The sequence below is a fragment of the Zootoca vivipara genome, chromosome Z2 (genome assembly GCF_965207765.1).
Source record: "Zootoca vivipara chromosome Z2, rZooViv2.hap1.1, whole genome shotgun sequence".
Lineage (NCBI taxonomy): Eukaryota > Metazoa > Chordata > Lepidosauria > Squamata > Lacertidae > Zootoca > Zootoca vivipara.
The window spans coordinates 31,884,915-31,910,149 of NC_142585.1; the positions used below are offsets into that span (position 1 = coordinate 31,884,915).

Sequence of the window (25,235 nt, forward strand, 5' to 3'; positions counted from 1 at the left end):
GAGTAAATAAAGCGCATATTCTAGAGAATTGGTCTTACCATGGTAGTTTTCTCCTGTTGTGAAGTCTTTGGCAAAAGCCCTGAAATACTGGAAGAGAAAAGAGAAGAGGGTTTTATTAGAATAGCCACCATCACTGCTCATAATAAACAGAATAACGTAAGAAGATCCTGCTGGATCTGGCCATTGGCCCATTTAGTCCACCATCCTGTTGCTTGTGGGAAGCCTGCACAAGAGCACTCTCCCCACTCCTATGTTTTCCAGCAATTGGTATTCAGAGGCAAAGTCCCAAACGCTGCAAACTTTCTTCATAGGAGAACCACTCCATCCCCTGGATAATTTGATTGCAATCATGTCAAGCACCTCTAGAGCAGCTCAGCTCATTAGACACCAATACTTTTTTTTAAAAAAAAGCAACCTTGAAGCCTTTTAAGTTTGTAACTTGCAGGAGAATCACTCCCGATCATCATTCCTCAAGACATCCAAATGCAAATGAACCACCTCGTGAATTTTTGAATGTTGAAGCTGGTTAGGTAAGCCTGGCAAATGAGAGGATGGGTCTTTCAACACTCATCCCCCCCCCCCCGGAAAAAGATCCTCTTGCAAATCTCTCCCTCCCTCGTGGCTTGCCCAGCCCTTTTTCCTGGTTGGGCAACTTCTGAGAACAGGATGCCAGACTAGATGGGTTAATGGCCTGATCCAGCAAGGCTCTCCTTATGTCACCTGGGGAGCCCTAATGACTGGCTTTAGGATCAAACTGGTACCACAAGATTCAAAAGGTGGGGGAGAGTACTCACAAGCATCCCTGTCTGTTTGAATAAGCAGAAATGTTTCTGCCAGGTGTGTTCCTGGAGTCACTTACCCTAAAAGTGGGATAGTACTGAACCCCATAATCTTTGCAGGTCTCATAGTTCACTTCATCCCCGCAGTCCAGCACCCCAATTCTGATGGCAGGTTCCCACTCTGAAAGGAAACAGGCAAAGACTTATTCCTGCATTTCCAGGAAGCAACTGCACTCCATTTCCCCTAAAGACCACTTGGGACCAGTTTACCTATGGGTTGGAATATATGATCCTAGGGTTCTCTTCCAACTTTACAATTCTAAAATGAGCCAATGTGACAGTAACATTTTATGGCACTCCAAGCAATCGGCTTAATCTCTCCCACAGGAGAAGGCGAAGGCTACAAGACTCATTGAGTCAAAATCCCCTCAGATTCTCAAGTTGCATTCATCAGACATGGCACAGTTAATAATACCCTCCTCTGTCAGAGCAATTCCAGCAGTTATCAAATCCAAATTTCTCTAACTGGTGTAAAATCTGGCAATGAGAACCTAATTGGTCTGGTTTTATTATCCCTTTGCCATCAACAACGATCCTGCAAGGTAGGTCAAGCTGAGAGTTCCTGACTGGAAGTCACCTAGCAAAGCTTCATGGCTTGAGCAGAGAACTGAACCCAGGTCTAACTTGTGAAAACCTCAACCACTGTATCACCACCTGGTGAGGGGTGAAATATGGCCAAATATCAGGGGCGTGTGAATCAATGAAAACTGACAAAGCAGTGTAGCCAATTACAGATTTCACTTTGAGGTCCAGGGGCCTCTGGTTGTATGCATGCATTTGAGCCCACCCAAACAAGAACCTGAACTTCTCATTTTTGAGGATACAATGTAGCTCGAATAGTAATTGTAACTCAATGGAAAATAGCTCCAAATCTTACACTGGACAGTTGATACAACTCACCCTGGAAGAGAGATATAATGGAGAAAATGATACATAATTTTATATCAGTGATTTGACATTGTTTTATGACATACGACATATATAGTAGAAGCATAATTTTCAAGGCAACCCTTGTCCCAAGCCTGGCAAATCTAGAATTATTCCTGCAGTGCAGGGGGTTGGATTAGATGACCACTGGGATCCCTTCCGATTCTATTTTTTATTGCGACTTTATTACTTTAACCCATATGCAACTGTACTTATTCTACAAGCCTATTTTCTAGTTATTTTTCATCCTTTAATTTTCCCATTATAATTGTTCTATCTGTTTTATATACATTATAAACTGAAATTTCAAAGAACTTTACACTAAAAAGAACCTGAATTTTTCTTTTTTAAATGTATTTATTGAAGATTTTCAAACACAGAAAACATACAAAAATACAAAACACAAGAAAAATACAAAACACAAAAAATACAAAATACAAAAATACAGAAAAACAAAAATTCTAACTTAAATCTTGATCATAACACTTAAGACTCCCTCGACACTCCCCACCTTGGGTCCCTATTACAATATTATTTAGACAGTATTCATTGTTATTTAACACATCTTAAACATTACTCTCTCAATCCTTTATTTCTATATTCAACTATAATTTATTAATATCACCTTTAATCTAATATTTCAAACCAAATATTTCTACTTTCCCTTTATTCATTCTATTAAAATTTTCCCTTCTGCCTATAATTTTTACTAACAATGATTCATCATTCTAATATTAGCTCATGTATGATTATATTGTTTTAGACATAATAATGTATCTCCCCCCTTCCCCCAGATCCAGATTCTCCAAGAGTTTTCAGCGAAATCCATATGTCATACCAGTATTGGGCCTTCCATTCCATCCTTCCTAACAACATTTATATTCTACTGACCCGCTCCCACCCTTTCCCATAATTTCCACAAGACATTTTTACCCCACTTCTGCTGTTTCGTCCCCCATCCACCTGTACCCTCCTTTCTAACTTCCCAGAGCGTGCCCTGTCCCCCCTCTCTCACTGGGAGGGCAAAAGCACACCCTGGTTCCTCCTTGAGGTGTTCTTGAATCCAATCCTTTTGTGTTCCACATCTCCCACTTGTGGAGCATTCTGCCATTCTTCTTCCTCCTCCTCTTCAAATTGTACAGCTTCTTCATACACCATGGAAATGTCCAATGTTGGTGATTCCTCTTTGTTCTCAGCATCCAATTTTACAACTTCATTTCCAGTCCTATTTTCCGTGCAGCTTTCTCCCTTTGCCTCTTTTACTTGTTTATTATATTCACGCAGCTGCTTGGTATACGAATTCAGTTCCTTTCTAATGTCAAAAACTTCTATTATACTCCATTTTGTTACCCAGTCTGGGTATCCTTTTAATTTCACAAAGTCCAATCGCTGGTCCCTCCAGGGACCTGGACCTGGCTTCCTGGGGAGCTTCTTTTAAGTCCAATTGTTAATAAATTAGATACTTCGTTTCACCTTCCCGACCAGGGATCAGGTTACTGGATCACAGTCTCTCAATTGGAAGAGGTCGACTCCGTTTTTAAACCTCTTCCGTGGCCAATTCTGTTGAATCGTAAACTTTTAGAGTTCTTTTACTCACGGTTGCCAAATTTTGATTTCTTTTGCATGGGAGAATCCACTGCTCTCCGCCGCTGGCATGAAGCTTCGCTACCGTGAGGGTGACAAGGACACTCAAAATGGCCCCCACGACTACCACCCCACTCTACCCGGGGCTCTTAACCGAGCTTACCAGAGAGTAGAGGAGTCAGAATTAGGGCACTGCTGAGCACTTCGTCCCCATAAAGCACAATATGGGGCTCTTTCGGGTAGCCGTGTCGCTTTCGCGGCTTCTCCCCCCCCCCTGCCCCGCTGTGCCGGGTTGCCTTGGAGCTCGAGGCGAACCCCGCCGGACGGCGCTGGCAGCAGACCGGAAGTCCAAGAACCTGAATTTTTCTTTTTGATTAGCTTAAAAAATCCAAGGATCTTCTAGGGAACTTGCCCTTTCGAGTTTGGTGAAAATGTGTGTTCCTAACATTATAAGCCGAGCATTCTCTTCTTGCTACATAATGAGATGGGTAGGTTTTCAGGGAGTGGGAAAAGGGTAAAGTATTCTGCAAAACTTTTTTCCATATAGTGTTGGGATGGGCCTAATCCTCCCTTAAAAAAAGGTAAAGGTAAAGGACCCCTGACAGTTATCTCCAGCCGTGAATGACTCTGGAGTTACAGCGCTCATCTTGCTTTACTGGCCAAGGGAGCTGAGGTTTGTCCGCAGTTTTTCCGTGTCATGTTGCCAGTAAGACTAAGCCGCTTCTGGCGAAACCAGAGCAGCACATGGAAACGCCGTTTACCTTCCCGCTGGAGCAGTACCTATTTATCTACTTGCACTTTGACGTGCTTTCAAACTGCTAGGTTGGCAGGAGCAGGGACTGAGCAACGGGAGCTCACCCCATTGCAGGGATTTGAACCACCAACCTTCCGATCGGCAAGCCCTAGGCCCTGTGGTTTAGACCACAGCGCCACCCATTTCCCAATCCTCCCTACCAGACACAATAAGACCTTTTCGGGACTGAGGACTGCATCTCCTCACTGCAACCCCTTCAGGGGTCACCCATAAACCAAAGAGAGGGAGCTGCCACCCACAAAGTCACTTTGACAAACACACACACAAACTAACTGCAAGTCTTTGGATGCTTGGGGTTTATGGAAGTTATTCCTAGAGAAAAAAATAATTTTTAAAAAAGGAAAAGGAAAACACCCATTTATAAAATTATGCATGACCTGGAGAAAGTGGGTAGAGAAAAGTTTTTCTCCCTCTCTCATACTACTAGAAATGTGTGAGCATCCAGTGAAGCTGAAAAAGAAAGTTCTTCTTAGTCAAATTGTGTAGGGAGGCAGTGCAGGTGGCAGTGATGGAAACCAACCTAGATGGCTTGAGAAGAGAGGGCTTCTGATGTTATGGCTATGCGACTGCTACACTGCCCCTATGGAGGCTTCTGAATAGCAGATGCTAGAATCCACAGGAGGGGAGAGAACTTTTGTGTTCAAATCCTGCTTGCTGGTTTCCCACAGGCAACAGTTCAGCCATTACGAGAAGAGGATGCTGGACTAGATGGGCCATTGGCATGATCCAGCAGGCTCTTTTATCTCTTACTTTCCTCAGAAAAGGGACAAGTGAAAATATGGAAGCCTCATCAGCCCAAGAGAAGGACTCTCCATTATAGGTTTTTAAGCCATCTGTCAGAGATGCTTGTGATTTCTGCATTGCAGGGGGTTGGGCTAGATTATCCTTTGGGGTCTCTTCCAACTCTAAAATTCTATGAGTCTCTGAAACTTGCTGAAGAAATGCCTCCTCCCCTTATCTTTTATTTTCCTTTGGAAAAGCTGCCATACTGACAGCTGAGCAGACACCAGACTAGCTACCAACATCCCAGAGCAGATGGGGGAGCGTTCAGGCAGCCACACAATAGCCACCAAGCCACATTTGTCCCAGGAAACACAAGCACGGAAAGTTTGGCTTGGGGTGATCTGCCTCATTCATGATTCAGCACTGCACTCCCCTTCCCCACCTGTCTCCTCAGGCCTCAAGCAGAAAATGAGCCAGGGGCATCACAAAACCAATGCAAATAGCTTGTCTCCCAACAATGCTAGCCCATCTCCAAACAAATACTTGGTTAAGTGCAGCAGCTGGGAGATGGGTTGCTCAGCCTTCAACAAAGGGAGGGGGGTGGAAGAAGGCAGCCATGCTTCAATTCACCCTTCCATTCACAGGCTCATAGTTATGTTGCAGGCTAGAGATTTAGATCACAGAAGAGTTGGACAGAACCCCAAGGGTCATCTAGCCTACCTCCTACAATGCAGGAATCACAACTATAGCATCTCTGACGGACTGGCATCTAACTTCTGTTAGTCAGCACAAGTTATGTTACAACAGCAAACATATCAACAAAAATCAAGCAAACCTAAATGCTAAAGTTGGGAGATGGATTAACGTGATTAGTTTGTCATGGAGCAATGAAGCCAGCCAGCTTGTTTGCTTACGGTAGAATCCTAGGCAAGTGTACTCTGAAGTAAGCTCCACAGAGTTGAAAATCCATATAACCTAACTCTAACTGGCACATACAGTAGTTATATATAAAACTTGCTCCCAAAGGAGGCACTGACCACCAGCTTGAATGGCTTTAAGAGAGGACTGGGAAAATTCATGGAGCAGAGGGACAGCAATGGCTACTAGCCATGATGGCTATGCTCTGCCTCCACAGTTGGCAGCAGTAGTGCTTCTGAATAGCAGTTGCTGGAAGTCACAAGAAGAGAGTGTGCTTTTGTGCTCAAATCTTGTTTGCTGCCTTCCCACAGGCAATTAATTGCTTGGCCACTGTGATTATGGACTGGTGTGATCCAGCAGACTCTTCCTATGCTCTTTATGTTTAATAAAAATCAAGCGAACCCAAGATGGCTTAACATTATTTATTTGTCACAGAGCAAAAACAATGCTATGTCACATATCCAACCAATTGTTTGCTTATGGCACAATCCTAGGACACCTACTCAGAAGCAAGCTGTGCAGAGTTTAGAGACCATATATGCAAAAATGAGGCAGGTGAATTACAAAAAAAGCTTTAAAAGTGTGAATAACCTTAGCCCTACACCCCAAGAAAAGTCTGAAATTCAACTGACCCCCAAACCTCAATTGCCTCTCAGCCAGTAGTGTCTCAGAGGGGAGTGTCAAAGCAGGGGCCCCACCACCAAAAAGGACCTCCCACATATGAGCATACCACAATCCTCAGAGTCGGAATAGCCAAAACAAAAAACCCAGATGTATATGGGATTAGGTCTCTCGGGTATCTAGGCTTCAAAATGCATATATAGCTTTGTAAACCAATGCAAGTAACCTGAAGTGTGCTCAGTACCACATTGACAGCCTGCGTCATCCTTTTAGGATTGGCCCAGTGTTCATGGCAGGCAACCTTGACAGCAAGCCAGAGCTTCTGAGTCAGCTTCAAGGACAGCTCCAGGTAAAGTACATAACAGTAATCCGATCTCAAAGCTACCAGCATACCTGGCAAGACTCTCTCAATCCAAGGACAGTGATAAGCCAGCAAACTATATTTTGAGAAAATTATAAATTCATTGACAACTACCCTTGGAGATATGTAGGTTCTGTTACCATGATGTACACAGAGAATTTGATATACTTTCATGCTGCAAAGGCCAAGTTCTGAACTCTTGAGGTTACCAACAACAAAAATTTGAAAGCACAAAAGCAAAGGTCTTTACAGCCACAGCAGGCACTGCAACTTTCCAACAGCTTGACCTCACTCTTCCATTGTCTCCCAAGACAAACAAATACCAACAACTTCAAGATTTAACTATCTGGAACCCCTATTGTTTACTAGAGAACCTCTTTTGGTCAACTCAGTAAAGAATTTATTATTATTATTTTTTGCTAACCAATCAAAAAATGTAGGAAATGACTAAGTTTGTCTCCTGTGTCTCACCAAATTGTATCCTGAAAAGACCTCTCAAAACCCACCCACATGCTTTAATGTTTTTCCCCAGAAGATAATCACAGCAGAAAGAGTCCTTCCATAGAACCACAGTTTGAAGGGACCTTGATCGTCATCTAGTCCAACCTCCTGCAATGCAGGTGATAAACAATCTCTGCATATTCCAGCATCTGCACACAGCCACCCTGGAGAACATTTATACAGGGCAAAGCCACACATAAACACTCTGGAGTGGCCTTCAGTTTTACACCCTTACTGCCTACCTGGGATGCAGAAAGTCATGGGCTCTTCTTGTGTTCTCATGTTTTAAACTAGATTTGTACATGTAAACCACATACTTCCCCCAAAGAATTATGGGAACCACAGTTTATCCCTCCCAGAGCTACAATCCCCAATGCCTTTAATAAACTACAATCCTCAGGATTCTTTGGCCATATGCTTTAAATGTCTGGTGTTTCTCCAGACAGCTCTCTCAGCAGAGTTTTGCTTTCTGCATAATGACATCCTATGCAGAATTTAGAGAGCTGCAACCTCTGTGGTTACTAACCGTGATGGCTATGCTCCACCTCCACTGTCAGCAATGCTTCTGAATACCAGTTATTGGGAACTGCAGGAGCAGAGTGTGTTCTTGTGCTCAATTCCTGCTTGTGAGTTTCCTACTGGAGCATCTTGTTGGCCACTGTGAAGCCAGCAGGCTTTTCCTATGACAGAAGTCTGCTGAGCGGGTTTGGGCAGGGTATGTAATCAGTTAAGCTTTTAAAAGTGGTAATCACAATGTCCTCAGCTGGGAAGCCCCAGGGGAAGGTGGATAACTTCACTGCTTTCTTTCTCACACCCTGAACCAGGAGCTGGAGGAGAATTTCTCATGGTAGAGCCATCAGGAAGCTGAGAAATGAGAAGGGCTGTGGGGTGTAGAATGGCTCCCCACCAGGTCTCATACAGGACAAGAGAAGACTACAATTGTTGAAGCTATACACTGTTATCCCGCTTGCTGCAATGTCTTCTCAATTTGGACAGAGGCCGTCACTGGCATCATCTCAGTCCTAGAAATGGATCTAAGTTTCACATACAAGCCAGCTATGGTGGCCTCTCTGTCAGCCATTTAGAACCTGCAGCAATAAACCCTAATCTGTTACATCCCCCAATTAATATGCCAAATGCATTCAGTTGTAGCCCTGGAGAAACAAGCACTCTGCAAAGAAAGCTGCCTTGCATCCCTTCAGACCATAAACAGCTGCACCCTGCTCTGTTATCTAGATATATCTAGATCTGTATATCTATTTGTCTATACATACATTTTATAAGTAGCAATAAGTAAAATAAAAGGCCTGTTTGTTGTCACCTGCGGCCGTCTGACCAGCCTTCCACAACCTGCTGGCCCCTACAAGATGTTCTGGACTCTACCAAGCACCAACTTGGGGAAGGACTGGGGGAGGAAGTGCCAGGTTTGAATCCCATCCCAAGCCATGGAGCTCATCGGCCTATGCACTCTTCCCACTCTGGCCTACCTCATAGGGCTGCTGTGAGGGGGGGGGAAAGCTCGAACACTTCCCTCCCAAACATCCTTCTCCTCCTCCTCCACCAACAATGATGCTCACTGGAGTGGCCCCTGGACCAGCCACTCTCCTCCACCACCACCACCTCACAGCATAACCTGCTTAAAGTGTGGGAGCCAGTGGTCGAGTTCTGGTTAAGAGTGCCAAAATAGGATCTGTGTGGGACACCAGGGCTCAAATGAACACCCCTCCCCCACTAAGCCATAAAGCTAATGGGGAGAAGATAAATGCATAATAAATAAGGCTGAGAGAGTAAGGGGGAAGGGGAGGGGCGCGCCCCAATCTATTAGGCGCCCCCATCCTCTTAGCTCGCTCACCGCGGACGTCCCCGGCCAGCGCCTTCCAAGTGGGCGCGAACGCGACGCAGTGCCCGCAGGCCGAGGAGTAGAACTGCACCAGCCAGGCCGAGGGCGAGCCCCGCAGAACCTTCCGTATTGTGGCGGCCTCTAGCACCCACACCGGGTCCGCGCCCGCCTGGTACAGCCGCGCCCTGGCGGGAACCACAGCAATCATCATCGACGCCGCCAACAACACACGCCATAGCGGCAGCACCTCCTGCCACCACCCCCATCGCCGGCGCCCGTAGCCGCCGCCGCCGCCAGCCTCCATGATCGGGTGAGCCTGGCTGCTAGGCCGCCCTTAGCAACGGACAGCCGGCCTTGGAAACAGGTCTGGTGAGGACCGATGGGGCGCGGCTACCCGCCCGGGTCACCATTATCCACTCAGAAGGCGAGAACTGGAGCGGGGGCGTGGCATCTCCTCCCCCTATCTCAAATGCCTTCTCTGTTTGGATGTGAGAGAGAGAATGAGGGAGCCCGGCAGCCTTAGCAACGGGCCGTCCCCGCCGGGTCAGGACCAAGGGGGCGTAGCCACGTGTCCGCGTTCTAGTTGCCCAATCAGCGGACATGGGGGGCGTGTTACGCAAACTGGCACGTCGAAGCGTTTGTCGGGTCCGCTGTGACCTCATGATTCGCAACAGGCTTGTATGTGTTTGTTTGTTTTTAAATGAGCAAAAATAAGTCTCTCCTTCCTCAACAGAAATAGGTTCATTATTTCTGGTGAATCGGAAGTACCCCAACTGATACCGAAATACAAACATGGCATACTCATATACATACACAAGCACACATGTATTGTTATGAATTTGTGGGTGCTAGGCGCCCTAAGTTACTGTGTTTAAAATGTAAAAAAATCCTTCAGTAGCACCTTAAAGACCAACTAAGTTTTTATTTTGGTATGAGCTTTTGTGTGCATGCCGAAGTGTGCATGCACATGAAAGCTCATACCAAAATAAAAACTTAGTTGGTCTTTAAGGTGCTACTGAAGGATTTTTTTTTATTTTGTTTCGACTCAGACCAACACGGCTACCTGCCTGTAACTTAGTGTGTTCAGTAGGTGTTCTAATTTAATTAAGGCTTAGAATGTTTTAAACTCTGTAAGACCCATGTGTATTTCAGCCTGTGTATTAGACACTTCTTAATCCTCTAGAATTAGCATGTGTTATGGGCTAATTACCTCCTGTATTGAGGTAATCACCTGAGGGACAGGTATTAGGTTCCAAGTTGGGGCTGCTTTCACTCTAAAGCCAATAGCTTACAAAAGAGGAAGTAATGTGAGCCAAAAAGCTTAGTGAGCAGGAGTTATGTGACAAGCAGAAAGAAAGAGGCAGATAAATGGCTGAGGGCTGTTTGAGGATTGCAGCTATAGAAGAAGCCTCTTGGAGTGTGGTGCAGGAAACCTCCAAAGTAGGCTCAGGTTGTATATATGGGTAAATAAACCATATGCCATACAGACACCACTGTCTCCACTGTGCCTTGCTTTTCCAAAAGGAAATACAGACCTTGGGTAAGTGTACCTGGAATCTGACACCCTCAGAGACTTGGGTGGTGTGTAACAATATACACACAGAGACACAATCTACATTGCTATTTAAGTTCTGCAATTTTCATTTCCCCCCTTTTTATGTGTTACTGTTTCAGATTTGTAATGTATTAGTCTAGTAACATTGCTCTACAATGCTTAAAATGTTAACAAGCTTGATGTGATTAATATGTTAAAAACACAATAATAAAAATGAAATTGTGGAGGGCACCAGGTTGAAAAAAGCTGTAGCAGCACATACAAAAATCTAGAATGGCCGTGTGTGTGTGTGTGTGTGGTATACAATAAAACAGGACATACAAGTACATGGTATAAAAAGAGCAATCTTAGATTTTAGCAAATAATTCACTATCCCTTGTAGCTGTTTTTTTTATTCCAACACTTTATTTATTTCTATACTGCTAAATTACCAAACATATCAAAGCAGTTTAAAACTTTAAAAAAGATAAAAACTATATAAAAGCATTTTAAAATTAATAACCATTTTAGAGAGAGAGAGAAAATCTGACAATAGAATGCACTCCCTCAGAAGGTGGATAGGACTCCCATTTGTTTTTAAGCAGAGGTTAGATGGCCATCTGCCATGAATGCTTTAGTTGAGCTTCCTGCAATGCAGGGGGTTGAACAATATGACCCTCAGGGCTCTTCCAACTCTCTAAGTCTACTAGGATGTGAAGCACCACACCATACATTTAAACACACATTCAAAATGCATGACTTCCAAAGAATCATGGGAACTGTAGTTTTCCCCCTCACAGAGCTACAACTTCACACGTCCCCAGGAAGAGGGATTGATTGACAGTGGAATGAACTCCCTCAGAAGGTGATGGACTCTTCTTTGTTGAAGCTTTTAAAGTAGAGGTTGGATGGCCACTTGTCAGGGATTCTTTAGCTGGGATTGCAGTATTGCAGGGGGTTGGACTAGGTGACCATTGGGCTCTCTTTCAACCCTACCATTCTATAATTATTAAGCCACTCTGGAAATACTGTAGCTCTGTGAAGAAAATAAGAGCCTCCCAACAATCCTCAGCACCCTTAAACTACAGTTCCCAGGATTCCTTGAGGGAATCCTGACTCAAATGGCTGGTGTGGAACCCTTTTTCATTTCAAGTTTTAACCAAGAGACTTCTCTGCTTCCATGTGTGCCGCTGCTTCTTTTTAAAACTGTTTTCAGTGCAGGAAACCACTTTGTGGTCCCTGAACGGAATTTAAATGAACCCAAGGCATTTCAAGGGATGGAGAACAGGACGCCGTTTATACCTCATAGAGGCCCTTGTTTTCAGGAAGGATTGCTGCGTGCGTCAGTGTCTGAAAAAGATGGATGGTGGGCAAATGAAATGCAGAGTTTAACGGAGAAATAATCATTTCCTATGAAAGCTAATGACTCCTCTGGAGGCCGCTACTAAGATTTATTGACCCAAGAGGTTAATATTGATCAAAGGCAAGGCAAAGAAAATATTAGACCTTGAAAGAAGGAGAATCACGAGACGGAGGCCTCGCTGGTAACGATATATCTGGCTGTCAGCCTGGAGAGTGCTGGGCACATAATGGTAAAGGGAGTTTAATATGTCTCCCGTGTTCCGCAAGCCCCATTTTGACTCTCCAATCCGTTATTTTATAGCTAACTCCTTCCCTGGCTCAGCTTCCTGATTAATCTGTTCTAAAGGGCCGCTCTCCAATTGCACCACTTGCTCGAGATGGGTCCTTTATATCCTCTTCGTTAATTTAAAAAAAACTATAAATCGCCCCCCTAAAATGCCACCCTGGCTTTTGATTATGCCATTCCTTTAAAAAAAAGGGGGGGAACATGTGGGTCAAACTTTTCTCCACACCAACAAAGCACTTGAAAATTGCTAAGGGTCTTGATGGACCACTTAATGATATTCTCCCCCTGCCCGCCTTAGCAACTGTAGATGCTGTACGATTCTTTAGCTGTGATTCCTGTATTTCAGGAATCAGATCAGGTGGCCCTTTGGGATCCCTTCCAACTCTACAGTTCTATGATTCTACTAGTTGACCTTCCCACGCGTTGCTGTGGGTTATCCCTGTGGCTGCCCCCACCCTGTGACAATCCATGACGTGTTGCTGTGCCTGACTCAGGGTCCTTGTTTCCCAGGAAAGGGGGAGGGCGTGTCCGTTCCCCCCTGGACTATGTGTTTTTTCCTCTCCCCCCCCCCAGTGGTTGTGTCTCATCCCTGTGATTACTCCCATCCTGTAGTGACCCATGAGGTATCCCGTCCCCCCTCCCCCCACCCTGTGGCTCCCCTCACCCTACATCAGCCCATGACTTATTTGGGCCCCTCCTCCCACCACCACCACCCAGGGTTCCACTTGGGATAGTATTTAAAGGGCTGTAGAGCTGAGGCCTAGTCTGTAATGTGGAGCCGAGGCCTAGTCTGTGAAGTAGAGCCAAGGCCTAGTCTGTGGGCTTTAATGTAGAGGCGAGGCCTAGTCTGTCGGCCTTGACTTGGGCTAGTATTTAAATGCGAGCCGAGGCCTCAGCCCTGTATCTTCATTCCTTGACCCTGGCCTGACTCTGTGGGTTGTCTGGTAATGGCCGCCTTGGTGGTTTCAGTTGCTTGGTTGATGACATCATTATTTGGCGCCGTCCTTCAGAGCTTTGGCTGGTGACAGTGCACGATCTGCCTTTCTATTGGATGCTGCTGGAGTCTTCAGAGTTTCTGCTGGTGATGTCTAATTTGTGCGCCACTTTTTTGTGTTTAATCATTCTTTTAGGTATGAAAAGTATGCTTCTCTGGAATTTTTTTTTTTAATGCCAGATCCCTCCCTGATGGGCTTTGTCCTAAGCTGTTGCATTTTGGTTCAGCGGTTACAGAGGAAGGGTGTTACATCCGCGCACACAGTGGGAACATAGATAGATAGATAGATAGATAGATAGATAGATAGATAGATAGATAGATAGATAGATAGATAGATAGATGGACCTCTTGTAGCCTACACACTTCAGATGAGGACAAGTCATTGGTTTTCATGGAGGTATTTCATGGAGGGAGTAGAAGTTGCTCTGATGGAGACTCATGGGGTGCGGGAAGATCCTCGCCTTGGCAGGAAAAGGAGACATCTTGTTCAGTCAGTGATGGCATATCATTGCTTCCAGATGTCAGAAAATCGTCAAAAGGTGATAACAGATCTTCCTTCATTTGAGACAGAAGCTCATCGCTGAAAGTCGCTTCGTCGCTTCGCAAAAGGCAGCTCTTGACTTGGGGTTCCTCCACAGGTTTGGGGGAACTTGAACCAGGCACTGCCACCCCAGATTCCTCTTTGCTTTGACTATGTATGGCATTTTGATTTCCTTCTGCTGCCAGATCTGTGGTTTCAGGGGAATGCAAACAGGCGCTATCCTCTTCATCACCCAGTGATGCTCCAGTGATCTGTGCAGCAGCACCTTCACAAAGCCTGCTGTTGCTGGAGCAACTTTCATCACCTGAATTTTCTGTATAACTAATGGCACTCTCCAAAACGGACCGGGATTTGGAGGAACCGAGTGAATCCTGGAGTTGGTCAGTGATAGGATTCACACTTTTCAAAGACACTTCAGGTGCTTCTCTTACAGGCATGTGTTGGCTTTTAAATTTGGATGTGTTTCGATCTTCACCATCCACTTCAGCTTTGCTGGGGGTTGATAAAGGGTCCTGACCCTCAGGATGCTGAAAGTCCCAGCTAGGTGAGGAGGTGTTCTTCTCTGTCCCAGTCCATATATGAAACAACATCTTGCCCTTGCTGTTTGCATGAGGCCACTGGTCTGAAACTCTGGAAGAGTTTGCCTCTTCTCTGGTCTCTGGTGTCTGGGCTTGAAAGAGAAGGGGTCTTGGCCTTCCACGGTTTGATAATACCACAGAATCAGATTCGCTCTCTGGCCTGCCTTCTGGGGCCTTTTCCTGGCTGCACATAGGTGGCATGCCATCTTGATTTGAATGGGCACTCCAAGAAGCAGCTCGGAAGTGGTGTCTGCTGCCAGATGACAGCAACTCTCCATCCACACCAGTTTCCGCCTGTGGCACAGCAGAGACTGTAGGAATCCTGTTGCCACTACAACTGTCAGGGGGCTGTTCCTGGAAGGCAAATTCCTCTGGCAGGCTCACATCCGTGTCTTGAGAGGAGTCCTCCTCTTCGAAATCAGAGACAGAAAGGGAACTTCTGGAGATATTGACTAGAACCGCATGAGCCTTTAGAAATTCAGAACCAAACCGGGGACTCCCCAGCGTTTGAGAAAAGCCAAATGATTTGGCAGAGGATGTTTCAGAAGACAAACTCCCTGGACTCCTGTCTGAGGTGGAACTATGAGGATTGTTATCTTCTTTGGGATTCTCTGTCAGGCAAACGTTCTCCCTGCAACGCTCTTCCTCATTTTCCACATGATCTGGAAGGAAATAGAAGACAAGCAGTTCTTACTTGCTAACTGATTTTTTATTTTATTTTATTTTATTATTTTGTCACAAGTAACAGTGCAAATGTTTGAGAGGCACAGAAAAAAAATCAGTGTGCCTGTTTGATATTATCTGGTCCACAACTTAAGGATGCAGAGTGGAGAAATGGTTATTGCACAGAGAGAGAAATGATACTAAAAATATAAGGTCATGATTTTGCGGAAGCACAACCAAGTGGTCAATAACATAACCAAATCCAGATAGAATAGGAAAAATTATAGCCAACCGGATGTCCCAATGGGACAGCTGCAGGCAGGATCCAAGCACAAGAATCCTCTGCCTTTACTGTGGATTCAAGCAATAGGTATCCAAAGCATTGATGCCTCCAACAGTGGAGGAAGAGCATAGCCATTATAGCCAGAGGCATATGAAGTGTGGGCGGAGGGGGTGGTCTGCCCCAGGTGCCACTCGGGGGGTGGGGTGACAAGAGGCGCGCACAGTCCGTATGGGCTGCCTCTCGCATGGCAACCGTATGGGCTGCCGCTCTCGCGCACCATCCATATGGGCATCCGTACAAGCTGCCTCTCGCACAGCGACAGTACGGGCTGCTGTGCATGCGCACTCCATATGGGATGCTGTACATGCACACTCCGTAAGGGCGTCACATGTGCGTCACTGGGCGGTTCGGCCCGCCCCTCGCCGTCCCGTCCCAGGTGCCAGAGAGGGTTCCTCCGCCGCTGATTATGGCAAGTAACCATCAATACTCTTCTCCTCCATGAATTTGTCCAATCCTCTTTAAGCCAGCCACATTGGTAGCCACTACCTCTTGTGGAAGCAAATTCAATAGTTTAACTATGAAGGACTTTCTTTTATCCGTCCTGAATCTTCCAACACTCTCCATTGGAGTTCTCGTGGTATGAGAAAGGGAGAAAAAGTTTCCTCCATCCACTTTCTCCATGCCATGCATTGTTTTATAAACTCCTATCGCGTCACCTCTTGCTCATCTTTTCTCCAAAGTAAAAAGTCCCAAATGCTGTAAACTTTCCCCATCACAAACACATTCTGCAACGTGCCCCACAAGCATCTTTTCTATCCTTACCTGTGATCTCTAAGCCACCAGGCTCTAGGATGGGACCTGCAGATCCTTCCCTGGAAGAATTAAGATGCTCAGCCTCTTGACACCCCAGCTGTGGCTTCCAACCAGGGGATGCTGCTGCCATCACTTGATCCCTGTGTGACAACACTTTCCCACACTTAGTGCCAAGGCTGCATACAGAGAGAGGGCAACAAATCAATTGCGGGGTTATGGAATCATAGAATTGTAGACTAGATCATCTAGTGCAGGCACCCCCAAACTTCGGCCCTCCAGATGTTTTGGACTACAAGTCCCATCCTCCCTGACCACTGGTCCTGTTAGCTAGGGATTATGGGAGTTGTAGGCCAAAACATCTGGAGGGCCGCAGTTTGGGGATGCCTGATCTAGTCCAAACCCATGCAATGTGGGAATCCTAGCTACTACTAGTCCTGTGTCCAGTTATCACAGCTAGCAACCATTGAGAGGCCTCTATGTATTTGGTTACTGTAATTTGTTCCACGTGGGGTTTTCCTCGACCCAGAGGCTGCAGTCAAGGAAGAATTCTTGCCTTATCAAGGAATGAGGACTTGTCGACACCTGTGCTCAGAGATCTGGACTAGTTATTGATCTGCTACCAGGCCAAGTTCAAGGTGTTCCCATTAGTATACAAAGCCCTTAACAACTAGGGGCCAGTTTACCAACAAAATCCCCTTGCCTCACATGTGGCCACTCAACTGCTTCGATCGGTGGAAGAACACGAATCTTTTAGTGCAGCAGCACCTACACTTTGGAACTCCCTGCCTATTGATTTATCAGGGAGGCACCTTCATTGTATTCCTTTCAATGCCTGCTCAAAACATTCTTGTTTAGACAGGTGCTTAGAAAGTGGGTGTGAATTTTCACTTGTTTTAATATTTTAACTACTTGTATTTTTAAAATATTTATTTTTTTCCTTGGTTTTCTCATTTCATCTTTGTCAGCTGCTTTGAGGGTCCCCCCCACACACACACACACAATCAAGTGGTGTATAAATCTCATGATATAAATGAGTTATGGAAACGGAATAAGGTGTCCAAACACTTCCAAGGACAGTGTGTTTGCGGTGGAGCTGGGTTAGCCATCTCTCCCCATTCCTTGCCCCATCAACAAGAAGCAAAAGTGAAGGCAGCCATACTTTCGACAGGCCCGGCTGACCTATAATCAATAGTGACGTGACTTATAGATCAGCTCCATGCAAAGATTTATTGGAGAGCCTTTCCATTAACAAAACATGTAGCCTTCCGCTGGCTCCCAATGCTTGGTTTATGGGAACTGACAGTACATGAAGGGTTTGCGGGGGTAGGATTTGTGGTGGGCTTGTGGAGCAGAGAGTGTGGGCAACGCCTACAGCCTCCCCACTGGAGCATCACAAAGAGCCCTTGGCACTTCCTCAGTGTCACACAGGCAGGCCCTCCTGACTTGACGTGCTCTGGGGAGACAGTGAGAGGCAGAGCCAGGAAATGGAGAAACGGACAGCCCTTGGATGGGATCAGACCAACAGTCCATCTCTCCTGGGCATAAGAATGTAAGAGCCTGCTGGATCAGGCCAGTAGCCCATCTAGGAGGGGGAAACCATGCGTGATACCCTTAGCTCCTGGGGAAGGGGCTAGAACTACAACAGATAAATAAAAATAAGTAAATAAGTAGCACATAACAATGGGGAGTTTTTAACTTAAGTCCTTGTCCACTTGACAGCTCAGACCAGCGGCCACTTTTAAGCCAAAAAAAAGAGAGGAGGGTTTATCTTTTTATTCCTTACGTGTTGTTAGCCTCTTCCTGGAGTCCTCGTCTGCTGCTTCTGCCTCCTGAACTCCCTGAAGATGCTACACTGAAGGATCCTGGACCAGAGGTCTCCTTCTTGCCCCCTTCCTTCTCCTCCTCCGTCCCCAGCACAAGAGCTCTTTCAAAACATACTGGTTCTCCAACATCCTGAAATGGGAAGGGAGAGAATTTATTTTGAGGGAATAAGGCTGAGGTTCCTGCATTGCAAGGGGTTGTGCTAAGACTACCCTTCCTTGGGGGGTCCCTTCAACCTCTCCAGTTCTATGAGCTTGGAAGATGGTGGCTTCTCCTTCATTGGAGGCTTTTAAACAGAAGTTGGATGGCCATATAATCCCCGTTCTGCATTTGCAAGTAATCAATCTTTTAGTGTGGCAATCTTTGGAACTCCTTGCCTGTTGATATCAGGCAGGTGTCTTCCCTGCATTATTTTCAGCACCTGCTAAAAACATTTTGTTTAGACAAGCCTGTGTTTAGAAAACTGATGAGTTTCAATCCATTTATTACTATTTTAACTTTTTGAAAGTCTCAATTTATTGTCATTCATTGTTTTGTAAACGACCTTGATATTTTGTTTTGTTTTAGGATTAAGTGATGTATGAAACGAATAAATAAATAAATGTGAAGTTAGCATCCTGCAAACAGCTGGAAGGGAGAACCCCTGATGGGTCGCTAACATTAGGTACAGAGGTTTATTTATAAAGCCCTATATTTATGCCCATTTCTCACTGTATTCATGACCATTTGAAAAAAGGGTGCACAATTTTTCCAGGGATTGGAGTGGAATAATGTTGGTAATATTGTAGGTGCTAGTCAAAAAGTGGTCTCCACTCCACAGCTGGTGTTTCCCTGGTTAAAACAAATCAACCTGCATAAGGTAAGTATCAAGGCATTATCTTTTTAGCATCAGGTGAATATCTTTTTATTTTTTATCTTCTGGGACCTGTTTAATTGTTTTAATCTTTGCTGCCTGTTTTTAATTTTTGATACTGGTTTTTTCATTTCATTATTATTTTTCCAAATCAAATAACAGTGTGGTGTGGTGGTTTAGAGTGTTGGGTTATGATCTGAGAGACTAGTGTTCAAATTCCCACTCAGCTATGATGATGATGATGATGATGATGATGATGATGATGATGATAAAGATAATAATAATAATAGTTTGCTGTGCAAATGTGAAACTTATATCCATTGCTCTGCCTGCTTTTGCCTCTGGCCCCACCACTACTATCATGTGGCCCTTGGATGGTGGTTGAGAATGGAATATGGCCCTTGGGCTGTGTTGTCTTTAGCATATGCGCCGCTAGGGTGCAAAGATCTGTCCCAGAGCGGCCAACATCATGAAAAGAACACAATAAGCATAAAAACAGACATCAGTTAATTAAAATACATCTTAAAATTAATTCAGACAAGTTAAAATCCAGGCATGTGGCAATTATCAGGGTGGAATTGAGAGTGGTTAATAATTGCCAGGGCCAACTGTTTTCACTGATCATACAAGGACCTGTGAGTGGGTTGGGAGCCTCCTTCGGGCTTGTTTTATACAAAGGAAAGTAAGTCAAACTGCATACTGCCAAAGGCTTGGCTATGAAGCTCACTGGGTGACTTTGTGCCAGTCACCATCTCTTAGCCTAACCTATCTCACAGGGATGCTAAAATGGGGAGGAAGAAGAGAACCATGTACACTGACTTGAGGTCCTTGGACAATGAAGGTGGTGTATAAATGTAATAAATAAATAAATAAATAAATAAATAAATAAATAAATAAGAACTCAGGGCCATCTAATGAAGCTGAGTGTTGGAAGATTCAGGACAGATAAAAGAAGGACTTCTTAGTTAAACCATGGAACTCACTGCTACAGGAGGCAGTAAGGTGGGTGGCTTAAAAAGAGGATTGGACAAATTCATAGAGGAGGAGAAGGCTAATGATAGTTACTTGCCACAATGGCTATGCTGTTCCTGCACTGTCGGAGGCAGAAGTGGTTGAAGCTATAGCAGGGAGAGAGGGTTTTTGTGCTCTGGTCCTGCTTGCAACTGTTCAGCCACTGTGAGAACAGGATGCAGGATTAAATGCATTAGACTGATCCAGCAGGGCCTTTTCTGGTGCTCTTATGGAACCTCCAGATGCAGAGGCAGACCATCTGGGTTACTAAGTCCTATAGCCACTGCAAGAACAGGATGCTGGGCTTGGTGGCCCATGGGCCTGATCCAGCAGGTTCTTCTTATGTACTCGTGTTCTTAACTTCCATCTCCTGTAAAAAACCAGAAGGATCTTCTCCTGCCCAGAGGCCAGAGGGGGGACCTCTCTGCCAGCCTGAGCAGCTGCTGCCAGCACTGCGCTGTCCACCTCTCCTCCTGCAGGAGCTCATTCTGCTGCTGCAAGAGGAACTGCCTCTCCTGGTGGGAAGACCTGGAGAAGTTCTGCAGGTGCTGGATTTCCACCTGAAGGGAAGCAGAGGAACAGAGGGAATAAGGCTGCCTCCCCTTTGACCTAAGAAGAGCCAGCTGGATCACAACAGTGGCCCGCCTAATCCAGCATCCTGTTCTCACAGCGGCTGAATACTGGGAATTGAGATAGAGTGCTTCTGGGTCTGGAGGTTCCATAAGATGACTCTTGGGTGCCCTGATCAACTCTATGATTCGATGATTCGATGATGATGATGGTGATACTAATAATGTAGAATATCAGCAGCCCTGAAGGAGACCCCCTTTTATAATCCCAAATCATATATGGCTTGGAAAGGAGTGGGAAGTGCAAGCCCCATACCTGGCTGGTGGGATCCGTTGTCTCACTCATTTCACCAGATTCTTTTGCAGGGATGGTTCTGCCAAGGAGCTGGTTGGTGGGAAGGGACTTTAGGCCAGAGACCTGGTGCCCCTGGGGGGGAAAGCTGCCAGCAGATGCCTTAGGCTGGAGCCCTAAAGAAAGAACATACGAGCATCAGAAGAGTCTTTTGGATCAGGCCGAAGGTGGCCCATCTAGTCCAGCCCCCTGTTCTCAAGCAGGACCCGAGTGCAAGAGGACCCCCCCCTTCCTGTGGTGTCCAGTAACTGGCATTCAGAAGCATTGCTGCCTCGTCATTGAAACAGAGAATGGTCATGGTGACTAGTAGCCCTCAATATCCCCTTTCAAAACCATCCTTCGCTGTGGGAGGGAGTTCCACAGTTTAATTATGTGCTGTGGGAAGAAGGACTTTCTTTAGAATCTACCCAATACTATTTGTGTTTGGCAGTCATCAGGTGGTGGCTTTTCTTGTCCTGTTCTGACATTTGCCTGCATAATGCCCTCCTCTCCTTTACGCACATGATCCTGAGTGTTTTAGAGCACAGAGAGTCTCGCATTAACTGTCTGAAGTGTCACACGCCCTATTTAACTCTCAGGAGGAGCAGTTTGCATCTCAAGGTATTATTCAAAAAACACTCTCCAGCCCCAGTCTGCTAAATTGCTTCTTGCTGATGACACCCTTGCAAGGTTTAAGCAGAATCCAACAAAATTCCTAATTAAGATAAGCAACAGATTAGCGTTTTTTTCTTATTTTAGGCTGGACAGCAGTCTGTTCCATCAATGGCAAATTCTCTGCCCTGTTTTAAAAACAGTGTCAGCAATAACCACTTAATCCAAATTCATGAGGCTTCACTTTTAAAAACATCGCAAAATAAGCTGCCTTCTATCTATCGCCACTGGCCCATCTAGCTCAGCATTACCTGCACTGACTGGTAGCAATAGCTCTGCGGGTATTCCCAGCCCTACCTGAAGCAGCCGCAGGGGATTGAATCTGAGAACCTTCTGCACACATTGGCCTTCTGCAGCAGAACAATGGCCCATACCCTACAAATAAAGATTATACAGTAGTCCTTGTGGTTCTTGGGAAAGGGCTGAAGATGCTGGGAACTGAACCTGCAAATCAGGTGTCTGCTTCAGGGATGGGAGGCTATTGCTCTCTGTTTGGGATAAGTGGGTGGTTTAAACCTTGCCAAAGGCACTACTGTACAGTGTTTTTATCACCTTGTGCTTAACTAGTAAGAGAACAGCGCTCTCTGGTGGCATAAAAAAGACAGTGGAGCCCCTCCAGAGGACATACAGTATATTACTGTATAGCTTGCATTAGTGGAGAACAGTAATTTAAGAGGCACCTAATGAGCTCAGATATTGGAACTTTGGAACTCCCTGCCTCTTGATATCAAACAGTTGCCTAAATTGCACTCATTTCAGTGGCTACTAATAACATTCCTGTTTAAACAAGCCTGTCCGGATGCTTAGAAAGTTTAAACTATTGTGGCAAAAAGAAAATTGATATTTTTTTAAATTATGTATACCTTTGTATACATAATTATACTGGAAGGACAGATCATGAAGCTGAGGCTCCAATACTTTGGCCACCTCATGAGAAGAGAAGACTCCCTGGAAAAGACCCTGATGTTGGGAAAGATTGAGGGCACAAGGATAAGGGGACGGCAGAGGACGAGATGGTTGGACAGTGTTCTCGAAGCTACCAACATGCGTCTGACCAAACTGCGGGAGGCAGTGGAAGACAAGAGTGCCTGGCGTGCTCTGGTCCATGGGGTCACAAAGAGTCAGACAGGACTAAACGACTAAACAAACAAAAAACCTTTGTATACCTTTTTGAGCTTTTGATTTGTTTTACAATCAAGCAGTATATACATTTTATGAAATAAATATAAAAATAGAAAATATATGCTGTCTTAATTAATTAATGAGTATTTTATTTCTCCTTTTTGCTGTATGAGCTTGATAAGCAGCAAGTTTCACATTAAAAAGTGATTGCTGCTTTGCAGGGGGTTGGACTAGATGACTTCCAACTCTGCAATTCTATGATCTAAGTGCCTTTACAAATTGTCTAGGGGCAATAATATTTTTTTCCACTCTAAGGTCCAGCACACAAAGAAAGGTCTCAGATGATGATTGCAGGGTCCGAGTCAGTTCATATGGGAAGACAGGGCCCTGAAGGTATTGGAGTCCTATGTAGGTCAAGACCAGCACTTTGAATTGGGCCTGGAATCTAATTGGTAGCCGGTACAGCTTCTGAACTGTCTTCCTGGGCAGCCCCACCTCACTTCTAGGCAGCAGTCTAGCCTAGAAGTCACCAGAGCATAGACACCAGAAATTAGCTGTAACTGGCTTGGGTGTAGCTCGGACACCCAACACCAGAGGAAGGGAGGGAGGGAAGAAAAGGTTTCACAAGTGCATCTCCTCACCCTGAATCTTCTCATGATAGGGCTTCTCCCTGGGGTCTTCCATTCTGAAATTCTGGTGGGGGGAAATGCAGGTTTCCACCAAGGGGCTGGTTTGTGGCCTGATATGAACAGAAAGGGAGAAACATAAGCTGCATTTATTTATTTGCTGGACCGTACTGATTAAAAGCAAAGACCCCTTGGCAGTCAACATAAAATAAAAGATTCTTATGAAAAATCGCAATAATAAAAATAGGCCATGGAAATTAGGGATGTAAGCAATCAAGTGGTGCATACTTTTTATTAATTAATTTGAAATCAATATATCAATCAGGTTCCTCTCCAATAACTAAACAGAGGATTTGTTTCTAGTACGAGAGAGATCAAGACAGCTACTCATCCAGAAAGCAAGGGAAAGTAATTACTTTCAGACTTTAGCATGCCACACACCCTAAGCATAGAAACATAGCATTGCAGAGTTGGAAGGTACACCCAAGGCTCATCTAGTCCAACCTCCTGCAATGCAGGAATCTCAACTAAAGCATATCAGACAGGTCCTCTGCTTTAAAACCTCCAATGAAGGATGGCCCACCACATTCTGAGGTTTTCTTTTGATGAAAATAATAAGAATAACAAAATTTTCATTTGTTGTTCTGCCCTCTTTTCCCGTGGCCCTTCCCACCACTGGCAGGTGGCCCCAGAAGGCTTCTTAGAAGACAATGTGGCCCTCAAGTTGAATAAAGTTCCCCCCGGCCATCCCTGTACAGAAGACGGAAGAGCATCTGACATTCCTGGCAGAGATACCAAGGCCAAGTCAGAGGGACGCAACAAGGAAGCCCCTGGGATCCTCTGCAAAGACTTGACTGCCAAGCTGAGCTAAAGGGATTAGAGGGAAATGTGTGAAAAAGCAAAGAAAAAAAAGGACATTTTATGGAACTCCAAGAGAAGGGACAGAACAGCAGCGGATAGAAGGGAAATGTTTTTATATCATCCACAATTAAATAGGATTGAATTTAAAAGGAGAATATGTAAGGAGGAGCTCTCCCACTGAGCTATGACCCCCTAAAAATAAAGTAAGACTCTGTTTCTCATTTTTGCTCGATTAAACAGGGAACACAGGAAGGCACCAGCCCTACCTAGAAATGCATTTGGGGATTGAATCTGGGACCCTCCTGTACCTGGGATGCTTGGCTACTGCGCTATATGACCTTTCACTGCAACCCCCCCCTTTGTTGATGGTAAAGGAGCAGGGTGCCATGCCCTCCTGCTCTCACCCCCCAGCTCCCAAAGAGAACACCTTAATACCTCTAATCTCTCACCCCACAAAGGATGAGTTCAGAAGAGACCAGGAAAAAGAAAACCCAGCTCAGCCTTTTCTGTCTGGTTTCTACACTTTGTCTCCCAAGCCTGGTCAGCCACAGCTGAGGATCTCTTCCCCCATCTGGACAGGAAGGCGTTTCCTGGGTCTGAAGACACCCAGCTGTTGCTGTCATAGAGACGCCCCCCTTTTTGTGGGGGAGAAGGAATAATAACCCAACCCCCTGCAATGCAGGAATCACAGTAGAGAGACTAGGAAATTCACAGTTGTGCCAAAAGAGTTCAACTGAAAGAAATGGAATCCGTAAGGATTGACCACAGGATCTATCCCAACCTCCTCTTCTCATGCAGCTGCCCCAAAAGGAAGTCCCTGAGCATCTGTGGGGATCCTTTGGTGCACCCAACTCACATGGCCTTTGCCTGGGCTAGCAGTGCCACCCTGTGGTCAATTGTAGAACTGTTCTTCTTTCTTTATTGCATTTAAAGGTAAAGGGACCCCTGACCATTAGGTCCAGTCATGACCAACTCTGGGGTTGCGGCGCTCATCTCGCTTTATTGGCCGAGGGAGCCGGCGTACAGCTTCCAGGTCATGTGGCCAGCATGACAAAGCCGCTTCTGGCTAACCAGAGCAGCACATGGAAACGCCATTTACCTTCCCGCTGTAGCGGTACCTATTTATCTACTTGCACTTTGACGTGCTTTCAAACTGCTAGGTTGGCAGGAGCTGGGACCAAGCAACG

General features: G+C 45.4%; 2 protein-coding genes and 1 long non-coding RNA gene across 7 annotated transcripts in view; 1 reads left to right on the forward strand and 2 right to left on the reverse strand.

Moving 5' to 3' along the window:
* The window catches only part of QSOX2 (quiescin sulfhydryl oxidase 2), a 34,956-nt gene extending 25,466 nt beyond the window's left edge, over positions 1–9,490 (reverse strand). For all 4 annotated transcript variants that reach the window (XM_088664714.1, XM_035113176.3, XM_088664713.1 and 1 more), the window contains exons 1-3: positions 9,141–9,490; positions 860–960; positions 39–87 (exon numbers count right to left, since the gene is read on the reverse strand). In XM_088664714.1, the coding sequence (XP_088520840.1) occupies positions 39–87; positions 860–960; positions 9,141–9,432 (442 nt within the window). In that variant the 5' untranslated portion in view covers positions 9,433–9,490. The remainder of the gene's footprint in view (positions 1–38; positions 88–859; positions 961–9,140) is intronic.
* LOC148686616 (uncharacterized) lies at positions 9,216–24,268 on the forward strand. The gene is made up of 3 exons (XR_015948688.1): positions 9,216–9,806; positions 18,571–18,667; positions 23,870–24,268. It is a non-coding gene; the product is annotated as an uncharacterized LOC148686616 (long non-coding RNA).
* CCDC187 (coiled-coil domain containing 187) overlaps positions 11,069–25,235 on the reverse strand; it is a 31,695-nt gene continuing 17,528 nt past the window's right edge. Inside the window, exons 9-14 of one of the 2 annotated variants that reach the window (XM_060270129.2) lie at positions 23,203–23,300; positions 21,737–21,814; positions 20,753–20,904; positions 17,966–18,135; positions 16,192–16,358; positions 11,069–15,085 (exon numbers count right to left, since the gene is read on the reverse strand). In XM_060270129.2, the coding sequence (XP_060126112.1) occupies positions 13,707–15,085; positions 16,192–16,358; positions 17,966–18,135; positions 20,753–20,904; positions 21,737–21,814; positions 23,203–23,300 (2,044 nt within the window). In that variant the 3' untranslated portion in view covers positions 11,069–13,706. The remainder of the gene's footprint in view (positions 15,086–16,191; positions 16,359–17,965; positions 18,136–20,752; positions 20,905–21,736; positions 21,815–23,202; positions 23,301–25,235) is intronic. The other variant, XM_035114036.3, reaches the window with a different exon arrangement.